Raw genomic sequence first — 15392 nt, 5'->3', positions numbered from 1 at the left:
TTTTTAGTAAGGTGGGAAATATTGTGGCAAGAATATAATGATTTCCACTGTGAATGGTGTTCGTACTTTTCTTGTGAGGATATTCTGTGATTTATATAGCTTATAAATGTGTTTTTGGTCGTAATTTTGAGCATATAGCAATATTCTATAAATGTTGCTCCTATGCAAGATTGTGAATCTGAACTTTGTAAACATCCACAACCCCCATTTGGGCAAGAGAATGCCACCACCAGAAGTATCGCCAGGAGTGTCAGAAAGGCTCAGTGTTTTTGAAGTGAGCTTGTTGAATTATGCAACGTGTCTCATGGAAAATGGCTGCTGTTTCCATTGGTCACAGAAGCAGCATGCGCTCTCAGTAAATAATGTACCTTATGAAAGCCTCAGCTAAGCACCGAAAGTATTTTTGTTTGAGAAAGATTGTAATGGCACTCATCTCTCTCTGTTCCCATATGTTCTGGATGTATAGATTCGTATCAAGGTATGGAGCATGATGCTTCATTGCTTAGCTGTGTGACAACTAAGTAGTGGATTATGTCCCAATAGATTTTTAAATAATGAAATCAGGTGAGTCCTAGGTGTACCAGGTTGCGCACGAGTTAAACCATGTATTCTTGCCTGTTTTAAACAAAGAGTTGGATATGGTAGTATGTATGAGCAGCCTCCTGCATTTGAGATGGCATTTGCTTTTTTCTTGTCTCCTTTTAAAAGGTGGAATTTTGAATGCTTGGTGTTGGATTACTTTGTGACTGCATGCTATCTGGAGAGTACTAACTAACCAGAAAGAGAATGGAGATAAAGTTTACTTTAGGGTGAGGAAACTGATGTGTGGGATCCCTTACACCATTTGATTGTAAATGATTACAGAAGAAAGTAATTCTCTTCACGGTTGTGATGAGTTGTGTGCCATGCTGAGTAATACATTATATTAGTGCAATGAGGTGTAGATAGCATCATTCTTAAACAAGTTGAGTCAAAGGAAAGTCCAAAGAATTGAGTAACTGGACTGGCTGATGAAGTGGCACATCTTGGAGCCTATCCTGGCTTCCTCAGTGATATAGCACCATGAGGATTGCCCTCCCTTGTTTGTCTGATGGTGATGCATTCAGGGGCCCAGAAATGCCAAGAAGATGGCTGATGAATGATATTTGGGGAGGGGGCCGGTGCTGTGGCACAGCGGGTTAAAGCCCTGGCCTGAAGCGCAGCTGTCCCATATGGGCACCAGTTCTTGTCCCGGCTGCTCCTCTTCCGATCCAGCTCTGTGCTATGGCCTGGGAAAGCAGAAGAAGATGACCCAAGTCCTTGGGCCCCTGCACCCATGTGGGAGACCCAGAAAAAGCTCCTGGCTCCTGGCTTCGGGTCAGCATAGCTCTAGCCGTTGTGGCCATCTGGGGAGTGAACCAGTGGATGGAAGTCCTTTCTCTGTCTCTACCTCTCTCTGTAATTCTGTCAAAATTAATCTTAAAAAAAAAAAAAACAAAAAAAAACAAAAAAACAAAAACAGATTGTTTTTGGCAACTTCACCCATCTGTCTATCACACTGCACCTTGACTCCTCTGGTGCCTTTTATGATATTCAGCATAAATGGGTCATTTAAGAAGAAAAGTTTAGGTGCCTTCTTAAGAAAACGTGCACAGCTGAGCAGTAGATACTCCAAACTCATGTTTTCCTTGGTGATCCTCTTGTCTGTGGAAAATTCCTCTTCAGCATTCAGCTGGCAGAGCTTGATGGGTAGCTAAAATATAGGCTGTATAGCTTGGCAGGGTGGCACAAGGAACAAGGCCCCACGGGATCCTGCCACTCATTTGGGAACCAAGTGAAGAAGGTGGAATCAAATCACCTGGGGAACAGGTTAAGCTTTGTAACCCTGAAGAGTGAGGGAGGTAGAGGCTGGTTGAGTGATATCAGGGAGCTTGTGTCATGAAGTGCAGATCTCTTTGATGGGAGTGAGTTGCTGGTGGTTGGGCATTCAGACTACCAAACAGGAAATCTCATAGGGAAAGGTGACTTAGCATGAAGTAGATTATGAGACTCCACTTAGTTTGAATGTCAACTGTATTTTTTCGCTTTTCAAATGAGTTCTGACACCTGACTCCACTGGGTATACTTAAGAGGATGTGTATAACTCAATGTGAGGTGTCTCATTATGCAAAAAAATAAAAAGCAAAAACTGTAGGTAGCACTGCCAGAATTGAACCTGAGCAGCTTCCTCAAGTCTTTATATTTCATTTCTGGTTGATGAATTGATTGTTTGATTTGAGAGACCATCACACACATGCACAAGAGAAGGAGAGAGAGAGAAAGAAAAGAAGAGAAGAGTTGAGTTGAGTTTCCTATCCTCTGATTCACTCCCTAAATGTCAGCCGTGGCCATGGGCCAGGGACAGAACTGGAATCTGGTATTTACATCATGTCTCCTTTGTGACAGGCAGGACTAGAGCTGGAATTTGGGAACTTATTCCATGTTGTGCTTGTGAGAGGTAGGAACCCAAATTTGTTAGCCATGCATACTGCCTCAGAGGGCCTGCATTTGCAAGAAGCTGGAATTGGGAGCCAAAGATGGACATCAGGTCCAGATGCTCTGATATGAGCCTAGGGCATCTTAACAATTAGGCTAAACACCTGATTCTAACTGCCAGCTTATAGGAAATTGGGAAGAAAAGTTCATGAACGTCACGTGGATGGTACTAGCCAATTTCAGATCGTAAGCTCTTGTACACCACAAATGGATCAGTTTCTGTCTTTTCTAAGGCTGGAAACAGTCACTGTCAAATGGAAAGGGTGGAAACAGAATCTGTCAATGATCCTCTACAGCTAATGGTCTCACTTTCTCCTCAGGCTTTCCCACAAACTGTCTGTCTTGCTGGGGCATTACCAGAAGCCATAATGACCTGCCCCAGGACTCCCCTCCTGCTATTTCGGTGCCAACACTCCTGAGAGTGTCTGGTGTTGAGGACCTGACCCTCACACTCTGGGTAGGTATCATTTTGATCTTCTGAAGCCCTCCTCAGGAGTGAGCGTTCTGAGGGCTTGGTGTCATCATCCAAAAGTGTTTCAAATGAGGCCATCATTTGTCAGTCCCTGGCTTTGGCTGACATGCCTTCTTAATGTGACCTCAAAGAAGAACAGTCAGCTCAGTTATCGTGGTCTTACTTCAAAGGCAACAGGAGAAAGAACCGTTCCGTTTATTCTGCTGGTTTCAGCGATGTTACCCAGTCACCTGCTCACACACAGCAAAAGGAATGTTTCTGAATCTCTTGGAGTCGACATCCCCCCATGTTCCCCTTTTAGCCTCTTCCTTGAAGTGTTCCTTCATTTCCTTTTTGTCTAGATGACTCAAACTTAGAACTCAACGTCCCTCACTGTGGGCGTGGTTTGTATTTCAGATGATTAGATGGATCACCTGCCATTTATGTATCCTTCTATCATAAGAGAATGTGTCAGAGGAAAGCCACAGAACGTGGCCTATGTTATTTCCCAGGAGGGCATTTAAGAGTTGGCACATTGATTGTCCAGCACATCTACATACACTATGCTAGATGTAGGGCATTTTTTGCGAGGTGGGGAGGAATGTATCAAGTTAGTTCCATGCTAGATGGTGCCCCAGCCCTTGCAGCATTCACAAGTTGAAGGAGTTGCTAGGATCCTCATCACTGTGACATCATTCATGGATAAAAGGAAAGCATGAGTAAGGTGATGTCCTATGCCCAAGGTCTCATGAAAAGTAAGGGACCTAATAGATGACAGATTCCTGGAGATACCTGACTGTGACACTCCTGTTCCCCTCTTGGCATGAAGATGAGGCAGAAGGACATGAAAGTCAACAAGTTTGGCAACAAGTGTGGCAACGAGATTTTCCTAGTTGGGAAAGGCCATCAGTACTAGGAAATAATGAGAACAGCATGGTAAAACAGGAGAGAGTGATTCACTAAAAGCTTGAAGCAGAGAAGTTTGGTGTACAAGTTTCATTCCTTGAAAAGGAAACTAGGTTAAAGCCAGCATTCAAAACAATTTAGTGGGTGGACACAGATCAGATGGATGGGTTGAACATATATTTAGAGACACTGAACAAAATTTTCTTCCCTCACTTCAGCTGCTGCTGTGTCAGTTCCCATACTCTTCTCTACAGGGGGCTAGCTTTTGTTCTGGGCTTGTGGATATGAAATGTCCTTTAATTAGTTTTCCTTTTTCTTTTCCACAGGAAGTGATTCGTATTATCAAGCAGAAAGGGCCAAAGACAGAGAATATTTTTCAAAAAGTTGGTGACATAAAGTCATTTATAGCCCTAAAGGAAAGATTTAACACAGGAGATAGAGGCGACTGGGGCAATGAATCGCCACTTGTGTTAGCAACACTGTTAAAGGTAGGGGGATTCTGGCATCATCTATGCACAATATGGAAGCTGTGTGATGGGTTTCATTCCTCGTGACATCTCAAGAAGAGCAGTAGGCCTAATCAGTTAAGCGTCTGAGAAACTGAAAAACACATCAGAAACTCCAGGTTCTAGGCAGCTACTCCCTTCATTGGACAGACTCTGCTTGTTAGATAGCTTTCCCAGTCTTCAGACTCCATGCTTGCTGTCCTCATCTGAATGCTCCATGTAGAATTATGCTAGCATAGTTATAATTGCCCAAGCATCTTCCAAATAAACCCTGGTTATTCATATAGAATTTTGGCCAGTACAAATCTCCTGCATTTGCCAGATTTGACAGTGTCTTCCTAATGACATCAGAGTTTCCCAAAGAAACTTTATTTGAAATTTTGAAAACCATTCTAGGTGTTTTCCACAATAAGCAAACATTGCTCTTAAAATGAATTAAAAATACATACAAATGCCAAGAAAATTCCATTCTTTTCATTGCCATTCTTTCCCCTGTCTCTTATGCCTTTGCTTCACACGTGGTGTCAGGACTCTGCTATTTGGAGCTGCCTTCATTTTGACTACTGTTGGCATCTTATGTTCATTTCCATTGTACTTAAGCCAATACTCCTAGTTATAGTTACATAGTAACGAGCCCCAGCACAAAGCTCAGCTTGTGAATCTGACTTTGAAAGTGTTGCAGCAGGCAAAGCTAGGTTAGAAGTTTTAAAATGTTGGGCCTGTGTTTGGCATAGCAGGGTATGCTGGGGGTTGGAATGCTGGCGTCGTATATCAGAGCCCCAATTCAAGTCCTGGCTGCTGTGCTGCTGATCCAGCATCCTGTTAATGCATCTGGGAAGGCAGTGGAAGATGGCCAAGGTACTGAGGTTCTTGCCTCCCATGTGAGAGGCAAGGATGATGCTCTTGGCTTCAACCAGGGTCTGAACTGGATATTGCAGCCATTCATTTATGTAGGATCTCTCTCTGTCTCTCTTCCTCATTCATGAACAGTGTGCGTGTATGTGCATGTGTGTCTCGCTCTCTGTGCCTCTGCCCATTGAGCACAGAATTCTCTTTTTTTATTTATTTGAAAGTCAGAATTACAGAGAGAGGAGAGGCAGAGAGAGAGAGAGAGAGAAGTCCTCCATGCGATGGTTCACTCCCCAATTGGCCGCAATGGCCAGAGCTGCAGCGATCTGAAGCCAGGAGCCAGGAGCCTCCTCTGGGTCTCCCACGTGGGTGCAGGGGCCCAAGGACTTGGGCCATCTTCCACTGCTTTCCCAGGCCATAGCAGAGAACCTGGCCGGAAGAGGAGCAGCCGGGCCTTGAACCGGCACCCATACCATATGGGATTCTGGCACTTCAGGCCAAGGCGTTAACCTGCTGCGAAACAGTGCCATCCCTGAGCAAAGAATTCTAAAATCCAAGGTGATGCAAAATACACATGTATTTCAAAATTGTATGGTAAAATCACAAGTATCCAGGTACATTTCTGTAAGGGAAAATTGAATTGTTGGTCATTTCAGCAGCTGTGAAACAAAAATCTGGCAATGCCGTAATCACTACAAAAAATATCCTTACATTCTTTGAAACGCTCAGTACACTTGCTCTTTCCTTACCCTCCATCAATGCTTGGCCACATGTTAAATGGTTACACTTCTGTAATGACTTCCGGGCCCACACGTACATCACTCAGATCATAAAAATATACACTAGGTTAGACAGTCACATGTTTGTGTTGTTTCTGTTGTACATGAAGTTGATGTCATTTTTCAACAAGATATAGTGGTTACCCCTCTGAGGACTTTGGAGTCTGATTTTTGATAAATACCATGGGAATCACCTGGAGAGTTGGTCCAGGCTAAACATAAATACAGTCATGGAGTTGGATTTGCCATTGAGCTCCCTAGAAGCAGAGGTGCAACAGCAAATCGTCTTCACATGATCTCCTTGGCTCACAGTGTGACTTCCACAACATGCCCCGTCTAGTCATCCTGCAGCACAGGGAAAGCCAAGAGAGGACACATACCCCACGTGCATGGAAGTAAGTACCCAGCAGACAAAGCTGCTCCTGAGCCATCCCAGACTTCCCCATCATTCAGAGCTCCACACATACTGGACATACTCCTTGGGAAACAGTCAAAGGCTGTAACTACAGTGGGAGAGTATTGGACGCCAGTGACATAGTCAGGGTATAAGAGGGCTTGGATTTTGTCCGTTTTCTTCACTGTTCTATCCCCAGTAGTCCAAACTGGATATGACATAAATGACTACTCAAGAACTACTAGAATGAGTGAGCAATGTCTGGATTATGAACACAACACTTACTGAGAGGCATTTCCTACACTCACTGCTATTGAAAAGTGTCATGGGCCATATAGTGAGACCAGTGGAAAGAAAGCTAGCAAGGGGATATGAACTGGAAATATAAATCCCACCATCTTCTGGTTATATTTGTAAAGAGTTGATCAATGAGCTAGTGAAAAGGAAAGTAGAATGAGGCTATTAGGAGAGTATTTTGCCCCAGGGAACAGACATAGTCAAAATGTCCAGTCCTTACTTCCTATTTTCTGTGAGTACATGTGTGTATATTTAGTTCATTTGGTTCGGAACCTTTGCTGCTAAGACTTAAAAGGATTAGTCTGAAATCAAAATGTGAAGTATGTATGTTTACATGTCCACAGTGCATAATATGATTTAGGATGACCCATAAGCAGATTTGTCAGTTTGTACTATTTTGCTAAAATATAGGCAAAGAAGACTATATAGATTTGTTTTATATATTTGAATGGCAGAGTGAAAGAGAGAGACACGTATGGGTCTGGCAATGTAGCGCAGTGCATTTACCTACTACCTGCAACACAGACAACCTGTATGTGCACTGATTTGAGTCCCAGCTGCTTGGTTCTGGATGAACTTACCACGAATGGACATGGGAAGGCAGCCAAAGATGGCCCAAATACTGTGGTCCCTGCCACTCACATAGCAGAGCTGGGTGGAGTTCCTGGCTTCCGGATTCAATGTGGACATTTGCAGAGTAAATTCGTGTATGGAAGATTCCTCTCTGTCTCTGTTTCCCTCACTGTCTCTCTGTTTCTTTCTCTCTCTCCTCTCTCCCTCTCTCCCTCTCTCCCTCTGTGTGTGTGTGTTTCAACTCCATCTTTTACATAAATAAATAAGCTTACAATGACACAAACACACACACATGCTCATACAGAGATGTCAATCTTCCACATGTTTTCTGAGTGGCCCAGGTTGGGCTGGGCCAACCTGAAGCCAGAACCGAAAACTTGTTTCAGGTCTCTGAAGTAGGGCAGAGCCCCAAGTACTTGGGCAGTTACCCACTGCTTTCTCGGGCACTTTAGCAATGTGCTGGATCAGAAGTAGAGCAGCCAGGAATTGAAGTGACCCTCTGATAAGAGTTGATGGCATCCCTGGCAGCAGATTAATCCACTATGCCATAATAACTACCCTCCAAAAGATGATTGAGACAATAAGATGAGGTTTTTCTTCCCTTCCAAAACTTCTCAGACTGTGTACACCTCTAGAGTAAGTCAGAAGAAATGGAAGCACCCGTTTCTGCATGTACACAATGGTGGGAATTAGAGGCCAAACTCTATGGAGGTCACAGTTTGAACGTCTAGAGAAAAAGCGGAGATTAAATGAAATATTGCAATTAAATGTTTTCTTTGTAATTTCTCAAGTCTATATTTGCCAACAAATTGATATAACTTCTTTTTTAATCTCTATAAGGAGTGTCTTCGAGCCTTTCCTGGCACTCTCTTTTCAACCGACCTCTATGATCAGTGGCTGGATGTTCTTGATAAAGGGAATGACGAGGAGGCCAGAGACATCCAGAGGTGATTCTATATAATTGGTACTGCATTCCAGACATGCCTCAGAAGGCAACCGACATAGTCTGAGAAAAAGATTTTCTGCTCTCGAGCATGAACCACTAGAAGAGTGCACATTGTGAAGAGGGTTCTTGTAGTCCCACACACCACAGCCAGAATCAGAAGACATGTAGACTCTACCATTGTCATTGAGTTCTTATTTCTCCCCAAATGTTATTATGGAGTTGTTGATATTGTACACATTCTGAATGTATGACATTGGTGGGGAGGAAGTCTGCTGGTGTCAGAGACATGCTACAAGAACAGGTGACCACTGGTCTGACCGTCATATTGTCAGAAGCAACTAAGTGCAGATCTCTGTGTGTGCTTATAGAATTGAAGTCAGTCAAGCGCTTTTGTATGTATTCATGCCCGGGATGTGTTTGTTCCATCACTGCTTTAGACTCTTGTCTTGAGGCAGCATTCTTGTACTATTACCTTTCAAAGAAGGGCAATGCTTTCAATTAATTGCTGTTGAATTTCCTCAGTAAGCTCTCACCTGAGAACATTCTGTAACACAACATCTGTTTTTAATATACCTGTGTTCAATTAGATATTTACAAAGTTATCCCAAATGAAAACACATTGTGATTTCAGCAAAAAAATCATAGGAATTTTTTTTAAGACTTACAGCTCCTTTTGTCTGTATTTTCATTGGATTATGTCAATGGCATTAAAACTACTGTATTTCCTTTTTTTTATCTACAAATTCCTGAGGAAAATGACTTGCTATAAGACTGCATTTTTTTGTGTTTAGGCTTTTAGCCCATCTGCCCAGAACTAACACAGCTCTCATAAGACACTTGTTTTCATCATTATATGCAATCTCATGTAATGCATCATACAATCAGATGACTACATCAAAGTTAGCTTTGTGCATCACCCCGAGCCTTCTGTGTGTCTGGCGATCTACTTCAAGAAGCCCAGCCCTCGAAGATGAAATAAGGAGAAAGGTAATGAGTACCCTGTTTGTTTGTGTTGGAAAAGTGAAAGTCAGGATTTGCATTCTTGCCAAAGAAGCGAGTGATATCAAAATATTAGCCATTCAACTAGGCCACAAAATATGTTGGTCTTCTAATGAGAAATGTTTTTGGACAAGTTACATAGTATTCTTGGAAGTGTAACTGTCATTTATGAGATAAAACTGGTTCGTATGTGTTACTGTCAAGTGCAAATTTTTGTTAGAATCCAGAATTTCACATTTTTGTGATGTTCACGGTTCACATAGGACTTGTGACTCCTAAATAGGCCAAGTGGAAAAGAGCACCCCATGTTCATCCTTTTGTGTCACAGCTTTCCCTCGTGGAGTTTCTGATTGCAAGTTATCCCAGAATATTTGCAGTTGACCAGAAGTCTAAGAAGAGCTGTATGAAATCCAAAAGAAACATTGGAGAGAGTACCCGGCAAGTCATCGCCACTGCGGGGCAGAGTGCTGCCAGCCCAGGTGAGAGTTCCCTGAGGTGGGATCTTAGGGCCAGCGTGCCAGGTTCTCTGGGAGAATTTCACTCCTTTGCTAAGAACCAGACCGCAAGCCTGCCAGGTGTCACAGGAGAAGCTTGAGTGATGTCCTGTAGCTCAGGGCTAACCCCAAGAGTAATGCCACCCCTCCCATGACTCCACCTGCTCTGTCTTCACAAGGGTAGCACAGATCAGGAGGTTTTATGGTGTCCTGAGACCAAAGCACAGATAAGATGATGTACTTGACTTACCACGCCACTCTTGCAAATGATGTGTGCATCAGAGAGATCGTGTGTTGATCTAGTCTATGGAACCATTTTCTAACCAAATGTAAGTGTAGCCCTTACAAATGAGAGTGCCTCATGTGCTGAGGAAACGTGGACTTAAAGTAGTATGTGACTTCGCTGCTAAACATATTCAGATGAATGCACACTTTTTCATTATAGGTATTTATGATACAACTAGAAACAGTGTGTGCATAGACAAGTTCATTCTTTGAAATGCATTTCCACATACACTTCTGAGTTACTCTCTCCCATATAATCAGTGTGTTCCTGTTGAAGCATCGGCGAGGCTTGGTACTCTGTGGTAGCTGACACATCCCAAGTCCCAGTGCTCTTTGAAACCCTTTGAAAGGGAATAGTGTTAGGGATGAACAGAAAAGACCTCATGTCATAGAGGCTTCTTGCCAGTGTTCCAAATTTGGTGCCTTCATGTACCAACGTGTCACCTTTGTATGTTGTGTACATAAATAGTACTCAAAGTTAAAAATAAAAACCTTAGAATAAATGAAAGATAGGGATTTGTTTTGCTCAAGAAAGTAGTACATCTATAAATCATTTTTTCATTAATTGTTCTTTCATAAACTTGTCTTCATGATGTCTCAGAAACTGCAAGACAATCTCCAATATGAGTCAATGATGTTATTCTATCCTTGGCTCCCTGTGGAAAACTAATGGGTCCTTTTCCAAAGTACAAGATTCTTCATTTAAATGATTTCAAGGATTAAACCTCAAACTTTCAATTCAAAACAAGAATTGGTTTGATTCACAATGAGTATTCAACTTGGGCATCATTTTCTCAGAGACATACTTTGATATACTTAGTTTGATGATGTCTCAGAACTTAAAGAAACCCACATTGGGAGCAAATGATATTTACATTCCAAACAAATTCTTCTCCTGCAATCAGATACTGAAAAGTGACTGAAAATAGACTAACACTACTTTTGTTTTCTCGTCAATGGAAAAGATGACACTGTCACCGGAGTCTGAACCCATTAAAGGTATGGTGTCTGGCCAGAACTTTCCAAAGGAAAAAGAAGTCAAGCTTGAGCTTGTAAAGGGACCACCTGCGTCTTCTGTCCTCGCAATCTGAGTTACTGAAGAGTACCAAGAGCGTGCTTCCTTTAAATGTCCCTAAAATTCCTTTCACCTAACGCCAAAGGATAGTTTATAAAAGGTTTGCGCCTTGTTATCGATGTGCTTGAAATCTTCAGTTTCTTTCCTGGAAGGATAGAATTCCTTGGTAGAAAATTGCCCACGAGGCACCTACCCTAAGACAAACGTTTTGAATCCAGTTATTCTGTAACTGTCTCACAGTTGCAAAATTCAATCATTGATTTTCAAGATAGATTTTCAGTATTTCTGTCCTTATCCTTTTTGCGCCTCTTAAAGTAATTCTCATGTTTTGTATATAAGTGGAATTTAAATAAAAATAAAACACCTGAAATGAATTTAGAAAGGAATTTTCCTGCTCAAAATATTGAAATGGCCAATAGACAGGTGAACAGATGCTCAGGATCACTAGTCTGCAGGGAGATGCAAATCAAAGCCACAATGATTTTTCACTTCAGCCCAGTTAGATGGCTATCATCCAAAACTCAAAAAGCAATCAATGCTGGTGATGATGTGGGGAAAAGGTACCCTAACCCACTGCTTGTGGGAATGTAAACTAGTAGAACCATTATGGAAGACAGTATGGAGATTCCTCAGAAATCTGAAAATAGATCTACCATATGACTGATCCATTCCACTCCTGGGAATGAACCCAAAGAAAATGAAATCAGCATGTGAAGTGTCATCTGTACCCCCATGTTTATTGCAGCTGAATTCACAACAGCTAAGATGTGGAGTCAACCCAGATATCCATCAACTGATAATGGAATTAAGAAAATGTGGTATATACACACTGTGGAATACTCCTCAGCCATAAAAAGAAAAGAATGAAATCCTGTCTTTTGTATAGAAATGGATACAAGTGGGGACCATTAAGCCTAATGATACAAGCCAGTCCCTAAAAGACAAATATATTTATTTTCTCTGCTGTGTGGCAGGTGATGTAGAATACAAAAAATACTTAGGAATAAAATGGATACTTTGTGATATGATTGCTCTTCTTAGGCCTTGTGTATACTTGTGTGGAACTGTAGTCTTCCGACTTTGTTACTTGTTGAATATATGGTTAGTGATAAATTAAGCCTGTGACTATAGAGTGGACTGAAAGCTTTTCTTTGTAAAACTTAAAGGAAAAGTAGGGAAGAAAAGAGGGGGTTGAGAGAGTGAGAGGGGGAGGGGGGAATTATGATTCTCTTCTTAGAACTGTAGCTGTGAAATACACGAAATCTGTTCTCTTTATATTAGTAACAATTCTAAAAAATGATTCAATTTGTGCAGTGGGTTCTCATCGTATCTATTTTCCTTTTCTTCAGTCTAACACTCTCCCAACTGAGCTATTTTGGCTGCCCCCAGTACGTTTTCTTTTTCTTTTCTTCATGAGGTCTCTGAAACCTCAGGAAAATCCCCTTTATGAGTACATGAAGTTGAGATTTCAGAGTTGATTTTACTTGTATCTTACACTGAGATGAGTCTGTTTTCTGAACATATTCTAAGACAGCTTTAGATTTTTCCACAGTGGAATCAATAAAACCAACACGAGAATCGGATCCAATGTCAAAGAATGTGACTGACCCAAACCCTCCACTTGGCAAAAAGGCTAGGCCCGAGTTTCAGATTGGCCTGTGCGTGCCTTCTGAACCTTGTCTTCTGAGTTACTGAAGAGAACAATTGGTGTGGTTCCTAAGCATGTACTTGAATCTTCCTTGCACTGCCTTGAACACCTGCTACAAACCAACTTGCCAAAATGTATAATTTTCCTAACTGGAATTGAACTCCTCCATTAATAACTCTCTTGCTAGAGAATGACCAGTGTGACTACCAAACTAAGGCAATGGTTTTGACTTCATATTTTTCTTGACTTGGCTTCCACGGGAACACTGACTATGCCGTTTGCCTTTATTTTTCTTGTGCTTATATTTTCTGGAAGGAAAATTACAGTTCAAAATGATATCCAAGGACAAACAGGAAACATGTAAGAGAATTTAGAATAGGAATCTTTTTTTCTTGAGCAAAAGGAAGTTCACACAGCATTTTCCCATAATGCATGTTTGCATGTATCTCCTTTCATGTGCTTGTATCGTATTTGGATTCAGAATAACTTCATTACCAGTTATCTGATGTTGAGAAGGGTCTGCTGTTGGAAAATGTACTATGATAGGTTTTGTTTTTCCTTCAACATGAAAGTTCACACTTCACTTGGAGTGTGGCACAGTGTAAGATGTGGTGACTGAACAAAATCGTCTACTGGCAAATAATGCCAAGCCCGAGCTGGCCAGGGCCCACATCTGTCTTTTGACCTCTGCATTCTGAACACTGGATGTGTTCAGTTAGCAGAATTACTTAGGATTTCATTTTATGTTCTCTGCCCATCTTTTAATGTGACATTAAGAGCTTCTTTTTCACAAATGTTTGAATGTGTGTTTCCTAACTAGCTTGACATCTTCAGTTTCTGCCTTGGAAGGGCAGATTCCCTTGAAAGAAAATTGCTGATGAGGCACAAACACTGAGACAACCATTTGCTTCTGCTGGAATCATGACTGCTTCACAATCGTACACCAAATCAGCACTCAATTTGCCGAGACGTTCATTTTCTGTATCCTCACACGTTTGCTACCTCAAATCGTAACTCCAAAGTTTGGTAGACTAGTGCTACTCAAATAAAAATAATATATCTGCAATGAATTTAGAAAATCTTTTGTTTAGCTCCAAAAGAATTCCGTCTTTGCATCTTGTACTCATGATATGTATTTCCCTCTCCTTTCCTTCACGAGGTCTCAGAAACCTCAAGGAAATCTCCATGATGATTGCCTGATGCTGGGGTGTTAAATCGTTGCCTTGACCTCTCATAGGGTCTGTTTTCCAAAGTTATCCCAAGACAACTGTAGATTTTTCTTCAATGGATTAAATAAAATCTACCTGAGAATTGGACCCAGTGTCTGGGAGTGTGACTGGCATAAACACTTCCTTCACTGGGCAAGGAGACCAAGACTAAGCATGGAATGAGCCCACCTATGTCATTTGTCCTCTGTCTTCTGAGTTACTGAAAATAACAGTTGTCAGGGTTTTTGAGGATTTTATCCCATCTTTCCTAAAATTCCTTGAAACCTCCTCAAGAACTAACTTGCCGAAATGGTTGAGCAACTTTCCTAACTTGGATTGAAGTCGTCTTTTGCTGTGCAGGAGGGATAAAATGCCTAGAGAGTGAGTCACCCTTGTTGTCTCTATGCCAAGACAGTGGGTTAGCAAAGTGGCACATTTTCCTTGGCTCTCACCGGGATACTGGCCATTTCCCTAATTACTGGATCTTTTCATTTCATCTATGCCTATCCTCTTATTTTTCTGAAAGGGGAAGGGCAATTCTTAGCACAGAAATGACCTGAGGAAGGGCCCATCTGTATAGAGTCACAGGAATTGGTTCCATAATCACTGGAATCATCAAGGCTTGCCAGTAGGACAAGGGGGAGGTCAACTTTGTCTCTCTCAGCACCAAGAACAAGGTCCTGGCTGTCACACTCTCTGGCAAGACTGAAATTGAACACTCGGTGCACCAAAGATATACAGATAAAGAAACCCATATTCAGCTCAAGCCCAACTTCTATCCTTATGAACTGCAGCAGACTATACCACTGCAACACTCATAGACACAGTTACCATTGATGAACGTTGATGAACGCTGAGAGCCTAGACTCCTAGAGCAGCTTCACTCCAACACAAAGCAAAAATCCAAGTGCTAACCCTGCATTTGGCTAAACCATGAACTCTTTTCAATAAAAACTAATTCATAAAGAGGAGAAATGAAGAAACATTTCTATGCCCAGACATGCTGCTTTTCTCTGACAACTGAGATACTGAATTAGAGAGATGGCATGGTGGTTTTGCATTTTCACCTTTCATCCCTAAATGCTTGGAGCCATCCACCAAATACTGAATTTACCAATTATATGAGGGCAAGGCTAATGGCACTTGAGGTTTTCAGTTGCAGTGAAGGAGGGAAAAGATTAATTCACAGAGACTGTCACCAGGATCCCTACTAAGAAAGTGAACTGGGCATCATATTGTACTTTGTTGGCTCCCTAGCACAACAAATAGACTAATGATAGTTAAAAGAAATTTCATTACATCTGTGACTTACAGTGTTACCGCCTGAAAAGAGATGCACTAATTGAAACATGGAACGAGTGGGTTCCCCAATCCTGCCTAAGACATTTATATTTGTTTTCTATGGAGTTTGAAACCCAACATGACAATCATTTTTTTTTTTGCTTCGGCTGGTCTCGGAACCCCGGGA

At 41.7% G+C, this 15392-nt stretch overlaps 1 protein-coding gene across 25 annotated transcripts in view; it reads left to right on the top strand.

Annotated features, from left to right (window-relative positions):
• The window catches only part of LOC103346935 (rho GTPase-activating protein 20), an 84362-nt gene extending 70686 nt beyond the window's left edge, over positions 1-13676 (top strand). For 11 of the 25 annotated variants that reach the window (XM_089301963.1, XM_089301961.1, XM_089301958.1 and 8 more), the window contains 5 exons: positions 2835-2971; positions 4198-4359; positions 8110-8216; positions 9007-9202; positions 9543-10546. In XM_089301963.1, coding sequence (XP_089158089.1) covers positions 2835-2971; positions 4198-4359; positions 8110-8216; positions 9007-9202; positions 9543-9809 — 869 coding nt within the window. In that variant the 3' untranslated portion in view covers positions 9810-10546. The other 14 variants (XM_089301972.1, XM_089301973.1, XM_089301974.1 and 11 more) reach the window with 12 other exon arrangements.
• Positions 13677-15392: the final 1716 nt, after the last annotated feature.

The sequence above is a fragment of the Oryctolagus cuniculus genome, chromosome 8 (genome assembly GCF_051225735.1).
Source record: "Oryctolagus cuniculus isolate XC-2025 breed Fujian yellow rabbit chromosome 8, ASM5122573v1, whole genome shotgun sequence".
Taxonomy (NCBI): Eukaryota; Metazoa; Chordata; class Mammalia; order Lagomorpha; family Leporidae; genus Oryctolagus; species Oryctolagus cuniculus.
The sequence above is the reverse complement of the archived record's forward strand: the minus strand, read 5'-3'. Positions and strand labels throughout refer to the sequence as shown.